The sequence below is a fragment of the Merops nubicus genome, unplaced genomic scaffold (genome assembly GCF_000691845.1).
Source record: "Merops nubicus isolate BGI_N331 unplaced genomic scaffold, ASM69184v1 scaffold14569, whole genome shotgun sequence".
Classification (NCBI taxonomy): domain Eukaryota; kingdom Metazoa; phylum Chordata; class Aves; order Coraciiformes; family Meropidae; genus Merops; species Merops nubicus.
In genome coordinates this window covers 11,067-19,399 of record NW_008630273.1, presented here as the reverse complement: position 1 = coordinate 19,399, position 8,333 = coordinate 11,067, and the positions used below count along the sequence as shown (strand labels likewise).

General features: G+C 38.8%; 1 protein-coding gene across 1 annotated transcript; it reads left to right on the top strand.

Moving 5' to 3' along the window:
* Nucleotides 1-805: 805 nt before the first annotated feature.
* Nucleotides 806-2,315, top strand: LOC103779601 (N-myc proto-oncogene protein; the record flags this gene model as incomplete). The annotated part of the gene is made up of 1 exon (XM_008947240.1): nt 806-2,315. A coding segment is annotated over one exon (593 nt), but the record flags the coding sequence as incomplete, so codon positions are not given.
* Nucleotides 2,316-8,333: the final 6,018 nt, after the last annotated feature.

The window sequence follows — 8,333 nt, the reverse complement described above, 5'->3', positions numbered from 1 at the left end:
GGGCGGTGGCCGTGCCTGCCCTGAGGCGTGTTTCGGAAAGGCAGAACCAGGCTACGGCCCCTCAGAGCAGCGCCCGCTCTTCTGCTTGCACTGACAGAGAGAGCCTAAAATGCCCAGAAACGTCTCCTGTCCGCGCCTGCAGAGAAGTCCCCTTGAACTAAAACGTGGCTTCGCTGTGTAGATGAGCTAGTCTGTGTGACCATCACCGTAAACTTGGTGATCCGTCCCGGGTTTCAGAGGCTGGTTTTTTTTAGCTTTGGGTGAGGAAGCACTTCCAACAGCTGTCTTCTTGGCAATGCACCAAGCGCCGGCTTAAAGGGTCCCGGGCTGGAGCAGCTTCACCTTCTGCCTCGGAACAAACCCAGCGATTGTTTCATTTTCCGGCTGCTTTTCTACCAAGCAAGGGCTGTGTTGTGGCACTGTGCATGCCTTTTGTACTGCAGCTCTACGATTCCATTCAAAATGCATCCATTCTATCTAAAACCTCTTCTCTTCCACTGCAATTATGTGGGTGGTAGCCTTGCTTGATTGAAAGTTAGAAGTGTTTTTTAAAAAAAAAAATAAAAAATTAAAACTTATTAGATTTTCTGAAATCGCTGTTCTTCAGTCATTTCATATATATTACATACTTTTCCAGCTCTGTATCTGACTACAGATAGTGGGCACACCCTGTTTTTACCATAAGTTATTTCATTGCTACTTCTACAGTATATATTTTGTCAAGAAATAGATCTGGGTTGATACTTGTTCAGAGTATGTTCTCAGAATAACAGCTGTTTTATTTTCCATTTTCTCTTACCAAAAGATGATGAGGAGGAAGAGGATGAAGAAGAAGAGATAGACGTAGTGACAGTGGAGAAAAGACGCTCCTCCTCCAACAAGGCTGTCACCACCCTTACTATTACAGTGCGTCCTAAAAATGCCACTTTTCCAGCAGTCAGGACACAGCAGAACGAACTGATTCTGAAACGTTGCGCACCGATTCACCAGCAGCATAATTATGCCGCTCCTTCTCCATACATGGAGAGTGAAGATGCTCCACCACAGAAAAAGTTAAAAACCGAGGTTCCCCGTCCAGTAAAACCCACGATCCAACCAAAGTCTAAGAGTTCCAGTCCTCGAAACTCCGATTCAGAGGATAGCGAACGTCGACGCAACCATAATATCCTGGAGCGTCAACGGCGTAATGATCTGCGGTCAAGTTTCCTCACGTTAAGGGACCATGTTCCAGAACTGGTTCAAAATGAGAAAGCTGCAAAAGTTGTGATCTTGAAAAAAGCCACTGAATATGTTCATTCCCTTCAGGCAGAGGAGCAGAAGTTACTGCTAGAAAAGGAAAAATTGCAAGCCAGACAACAACAGTTGCTAAAAAAAATAGAATACAAGCGGACTTGCTAAACTTTGGTTTGGTTTGGTTTTTTTTTTTTGGCTGACCAGGACAGTCATTGCCACTTTGCACATTTTTGATTCTTTAAAAAAAAAATTGTGTTTTTTGACGTTAAGAATGTTGGTTTTACTTTCAATCCAGTCCCTGAAGTAATCTACAAACTATATTATCCGGGTACGGAGCAAATGGATGTTCTTGCAAGGAGTTTATTGCAAGACTACCAAACAACAATGGACTGCCTTTGTTTTTCTTTTTAAGAACTGTAGATGGTGGGGATTTTTTTTTTTTAAATTGTTGTGAGCATTTGGAGCTGCTGATGACATCGAGTTGAGTTTTAAAAGTTCATTCCTAAGTTTTATGGTGCTTATGTTCTAACAGATGTTACTTTAGGGGTTGGCGTTTTGTACCCCTGTGGGAATTTTCTGTAAATACCATCTACACACTTGCCTTTTGTACATGTCTTGGGTTATGAGAGGTGGCTTTTGCTACCAGTATTAGACTGGAAGTTCATGCCTAAGTACTGTAATACCTCAATGTTTGAGGAGCATGTTTTTGTATACAAATATATTGTTAATCTCTGTTATGTACTGTACTAATTCTTACATTGCCTGTATACTTTAGTATGATGCTGATACATAACTAAATTTGATACTTATATTTTCGTATGAAAATGAGTTGTGAAAGTTTTGAGTAGATATTACTTTATCACTTTTTTGAACTAAGAAACTTTTGTAAAGAAATTTACTATATATGCCTTTTCCTAGCCTGTTTCTTCCAGTTAATGTATTTGTTAATGTTTGGTGCATAGAACTGGGTTACTGCAAAGTTCTGTGTTTAATTTCTTCCAACGATGTACATTTAGTGCTGCGTCTTATAGCACTTTGAAATACCTCATGTTTATGAAAATAAATAGCAATTACATGATGTGCCATTTACTACTTTTATTTTAAATGAAGTTCTTCTAAATCTTTTAACTTGGCAATGTTCACGAAATACAAAAACCTGGTCTCGTATCCTGGGCACTTAAATTGTCAAACTATAGATGACGCTCTACGAAAAGGCAGCAGCTAAGCAGGACATTCCCATTTCTGGTGAAAAAGTAGTTGCTGTGAGAAGAGTTTTGCTGTTCTTTCATGCTTAAGATGTCTCTTGTGATGTCAGAGACTGACTGTACCACAGTTAATGGAAAGAATCCTGTGTCTTGCGAGGTATTCTGGAATATCCACTGTATGCAGACAATTGTGAGGAATCAGATACAAGGCTGGCATGCTTCTGTTAGGGGACTGGCCTTGGTGTGGTAGAAAGGTGGTGAAGGAAATGATGGCAAAGAAAATGAAAAAGAAAAGCAAAAGAAAATTAAGTACTTGTAGTAAACCATTGCATAGGAGACTTGTTTGTAGCTGAAGATCCTGTTTCTTACTACTTTTGCTAAGTTAGTAAAATTAAAAATCCCAGGGAAGATGCAGAGCTATGAAGTGTGCATCAAAGGAAAAACCAGGCTTGGCAGGCGGCTGTCTCCAGAGATGTGATGATGGCATTGGTGTGACGGCAGCGAGACGTGCACGGCTGTGAACTGCATTTGGTCATTTTGAGACACTCCTTGAGACAGGGAGCTGGTTTACTGTCTAGTGTACAGGTTTTTCAGACATTCTTCTCCCCGACTGAACCTGAAAAATTTGCCGAGACAATAGTAAGGGCAGTATGGGGGCAAAGTCACCGCAGCAATGTACGTGCCGTATGTCCATGCCTTACAGTAGCTCGCTGATGATAACCTGGGAATTCCTGGGCCCCAGCTGGCTTCTGTACCAAAGGCATTGGGAACTGCACTGGCGAGGATTTCCATGCAGTGAATCCACATCCTCAACAGGCATGAGTGGATGTAATGCCATTTAAATCCAGCCAGGCCTACACAAGTTTATGGCATTTGAAAAACCGGCCTAAATAGACTCTTCTAAATTCAGTTATGGACCACAATCATTTCATAAATAGAATCCTTGTTTTCCTTCCCTTGATGTGGACTTGGCCATGCTTCTTCCACTTTCCCAGTATAGTGAAAAAGCAGTAAAAGACAAAGCCTAAGCAGGGACAATTGGTGTGGACAATCACAGGGTAAATTTAATTTTAGTAGCCTCAACAAACTTTTCAAACCCCATTCTAATAGCAATTTTTGTTGAACTGCTGTTGTACTGTTTCAGAACAAGGTACAAGTCAACAAGTCACATAAGCCTTCTTGAAAGAGAATGAAAACTTTACGAATTAATAGCATTGTCTTTCTAACCTGTGCCTGCTTGATTTCCGACAAAGCCTTCTTAACGTGTTTACAGTTAGACTTAGTATAACATTAAAAAAAAGTTACAGCTGTATACGAGTGAAACATCTTCCTAGCAGATGCAAATCATATTCTGAACAAAAAAAAAAATCATCACAGAATGATCTGTCACTGTCTCTTTATATGCTAGGAATGCACTAAGGATTCAGCATGCAAAATTTAACAAATATTCCCTTCCCCATCCCCCTTCCCTCTCCTCTCCTGGAGAACAACTGGTTCAAATCCACCACTGAGAGCAGAGCTAAGTTGTAGGTTATATGACATTGCTTGGGGTAATATTCAGCCAAGGGCTGAATGCCTTCAAGGATGGAGATTCCACATCCTCTCTGGACAACACGCTTAATTGTTTTGACTATCACAACTGACATGTATTTTTCTACTATCTATTTAGAATTCTTGTTGCAGCCCCTGTCATTTGCCTCCTGTCTTCTTGTATTTAACGTCCAGAAGAGTCTGGCTCTACCTTCCCTGGAGCTTCCTGTTAGGTAGTTGAAGATAGCAGTTACTTTTCTTGAGACAATCCAGTTCATTTAGAGTATAATAAATTTGGCTGGATAGTCCACACAAATCCCATTTGAAAGCCCCTTTTCCAGCATTGGAGTCTTGGCCTGGTCCTTATGAATTCCATGATAAACATAGAACTGATGTCAGTGGAGACAGAATCAGGCCCCATATACTGTACTGTTTGCTGCTATACGCTGTTCAACCAGTACTTTGGATTTGTCTTTGGTTTTTCTTTTTCTTAACTAATTTTCAGGAGTTAATATGTTGTTTTCATATTGTTGCTGTATGGAGCAAGTTGTCAAGGACAAATGTTTCTGTAAACAAAACTCTCAGTTGTAGGTTGTTATTAAGCTACAATTTTTAAATAAAAGATAGTGGCTTTCAACTCTTTTGTATTCACACAATAAAAAGAATTGAGAGGTGTAGGAAAGGCAGCTTTTGAAAAGCATAAGTAAACAACTCAGTAATATTTTCTGAAGAATCAGTACCCATAAGGGTACACAGAAAAGGACAGAGACACAGTAACAAAAGATCCTTCTGCATGGGTATCTAGGGCAAAGAGTCCATAAGGACTCTGTCAAATAATGAATTGAGACAGTATACTTTTTTTTTTTTTATATGCACACCTACATTTGCATAACAAATACAAACATATCTGTCTGGAGGGTCTCTTAGAAAATGTGGCAAGTACCTAATAATAACTGCTTATTAAAAAGCAGGTGTTGCCTATTCCTGAAGGGAAAAATGAATTAGATTGATTGCAATCTTAGCTGATCTGCTATAAAAATTCCCAAGTTCTTTTTTTATACAAGATAGAATCTGCTGTTGGAATAATGATTTTGTTCCAAATCACATATCCTGAAGGATGGTCTCCTTCCACTTCTCCGTTTATTTTCTTAAAAATACCACTAAGAACACAAGCGACTTGAATCACCACAATGAAATGATTCCTCCATAAACTAGCATAAGTAGAACACCGGCGGGAGAGCTTAAAAAGGTGAAATGTGTTAATGATGTCATTACCACTTGGTCACCTGTTGCCATGAGTGCTAAGGAAAGTGCATTTCTCAAACCCCAAGTTGCTGTTATAGCAACTTATCACCAGATCTTGGCAGGACCGCTTGAGATTTCATGATGTGTATAATTTGCAGAGGGCACATTTGCTCCTGGTAAGTATACTGATAAACTAAGCTAGAATAAATTTACTTTAAAAGGATCCCATTCTTAAGCTTCAATTTCCTGGCTTGTGGCTGATTTAAATCAGAAGATTTAATTTTATTTAATGTTTTCAGTTTGAGATCATGACTCTAATGACTTTTTAATGTACCATGTTATCAAACTCTTGGCAAATGCTTCATGATTTCTACCTGGGTTCCTTCGTTTTCTTTGTTCTCATTTCAGCTTTCCTTTTTCCCTTTCCCTTCCCCTTCCCCTTCCCCCTCCTCTTCCCCTTTATACCTAAACTACATGTGGTGTCTCTTCTCTGAGGAGCCCAAAGCCATCAAACTTAAAGGGATTTGAGGTGTCACAACAACCTCTTTAAAGTAAGCAGAGATGTTAGTAGAAACAGGTGATACCCAGCACTTCCAGAAATCTTACAGGAAAGTAATGGTGCAAAACATTGAAGATAAGCTGACTGTAGGGCCAGCACAGCATTCCTGGGTAGTGCTGGAGCACTGATAATCAGAGCAGCAGCTTGCCTCAGCAGTTGCCTGAATCCAGAGCCCTTGGTGTGTGCTCAGACAAGCTTTCACTTTTGCTGGACTACCTTTTGCAATCTGCCACCACACGCTCGGTTTTGCTGCCTGCCTGCTGGTGCTGACCTTGCAAGGAGGCTTGGCCACAGTAAAACAGGCATTTTGCTGATTGGTTACATGAGGTGTAACTTCCCCTGCCTGCAGATCTGTGGTTCTCATCCAGCTCTGTGCTCTTACCAGCCAGATCCTTCTTTCAATGAGATTAGTTAGATATGTATTTTATAACAGTCGACTCAGAAAAGATAAAATGAATTTTGATCTCTGAGTTGTAAAGATTCCTTCTGTACATGCTGTATGTATGAACATACAGGCTGCATGTACACAAAAGATTCCACGTCTTGATCCATGAACCCTACTAAATAAATCCACGTGTGTGTTTTAACAGAGTAACTAACAAAACTGTCCACTTGGTTCTTTGAAGAAAAAGCAAACAAAGGCATTTTGGTTCCTGTATTTAATATCACAATACAATGCACTTAAAAATGCAAAAATCAAAAAAATGTTACCATATTAATGGTAAGTCTTTTTAAACTCCATGATGAAATGGATGGTTGTGTAGACTTAGCAGATTTAAAAATCATGAGACTTCTAACTGAATCATGATCTATTGCTGATCTCTGAACTTGAGTTATATTTCATATGTGTAACCACGGTTAGGCTCCATATATACTACTACAGCTGTTGTATTTGTGAACTATATCATTTGCCATGAGAGAGCTCTTCCATCTGACATTGTTTAGGTAAGTGGAGGCATTTTCATTTTGTGGTAAAATAAGATTATTTAATTTTTCTTATTCTATGCTCCTAATTTCCCAGCCTCATTTGTCTAAGTATTAACTGCTTTCTGTCTTCCATACTGCAGGCATTTAGGGAGAGGAACCATCTACTGTATCTGCCTGAGGCTGAGGTTAGACTGTGTTCTGTGAGTTGCTGTATCAGGCACTATAAAATTACGACACGAGTCCTGTTGTCCAAAAGAACAGTGTCTAACAGCCCAACGTTGTGTAGTTTTATATTACAGGTAGGATGAATCAGGTTTTCTACATCTGTTTAGTTACACCTTCTAATCTATAGGCATCATGAGCATTACACAGTTTCAAGAACCTGGCTGCTTAGCTTCCTAATTCTCCATAAAAAGTCACTGGAGAGACACAAGCTCTTCCCAGAGGACAGTTCAGAGCATCTACATTGGTCTCTTACTGGAATGGGCCCAAACACTGCTCTGTACCATGAAAAACAAGTGATTACTATGTGAAACTATAAATTATGTTGAGGGCTTTATTGCTGCTGGGTACCATCAAGTTGCTTGATCCATAGCTGATCTTACTTAGCAGCTGAAATTTAAAGCAATGATTTGGATAAAACTGCAAATTGACAGATTTATTTCTTAGAATAAAACAGGGGATGAATGTAGGATATATAGTTATTTCAACTGGCATCGTCATTTTAGTTGCAATTAAATAAAATACTTCAATGGTACTTATCTCCATTTTGCTTCCTAACACCATCCAAAACACATACCTAATGCTTTAGCATTCAGAGATTTCACTTCCTCATGGAATAAAGCAGCATATGTGTGCAACAAAGTGGATTTCTATTTGGATTGATATTGTTATTACCTTACTATTTGGATTGATATTATTAGTATCTGTAAACAAATAGGTTTTATCCTGTGCAATACATGGCAATTACAGTTAGGCATAAACTCGTTTCTTTAATATGACACAGAATTAATAATAACTACATTGTAATGAATATTGTAATGAATTTGATTTTAATATGTAATTAATATTGCAATTCATTATGCAGGAGATGAGGGAACTATCCAGTATCATACACAGAGTTCAGTGGTAGCTAGTAGCTGGCAATCTTCATAAAACATTTTTAAAACCACTTAGATAATTTCTTTCTTTTAAATTCCTGTGATTGATCTTAAAATATACTGGAAATATTGTTGTGAACTTGCTTTTTAATCTAGAAATTCTATCTGTCTTCTAAAATTGTCATTGTATTGGACACTTTATTAATAAATTCTTCTTGGAGCAAATATTCAGAAAGAACAATGTCAAAGAAAGGAAATTGCACAGCCTTGGAGTTACATGCCAGTAGAAAAGTAGAAATTCATCTGTAGACTCTGCCTGGGGTTGTGAGATTAACATTGACTTGGTAAAAGGACCATGAAGGAAAAAAAAAGAAAAAAAAAAAAGCACACCAAACCAGCCTTCTGCAAATGAGAAAGCCTCCATTATTTTTCCCACAAATATAAGGTAACTAAACATGCAAACGAGGGGATGAAACCAGACCTAATAGCCAGTGGTGATGCTTGAGTGTATTCTTGCAGGTGTTCCACAGCAGG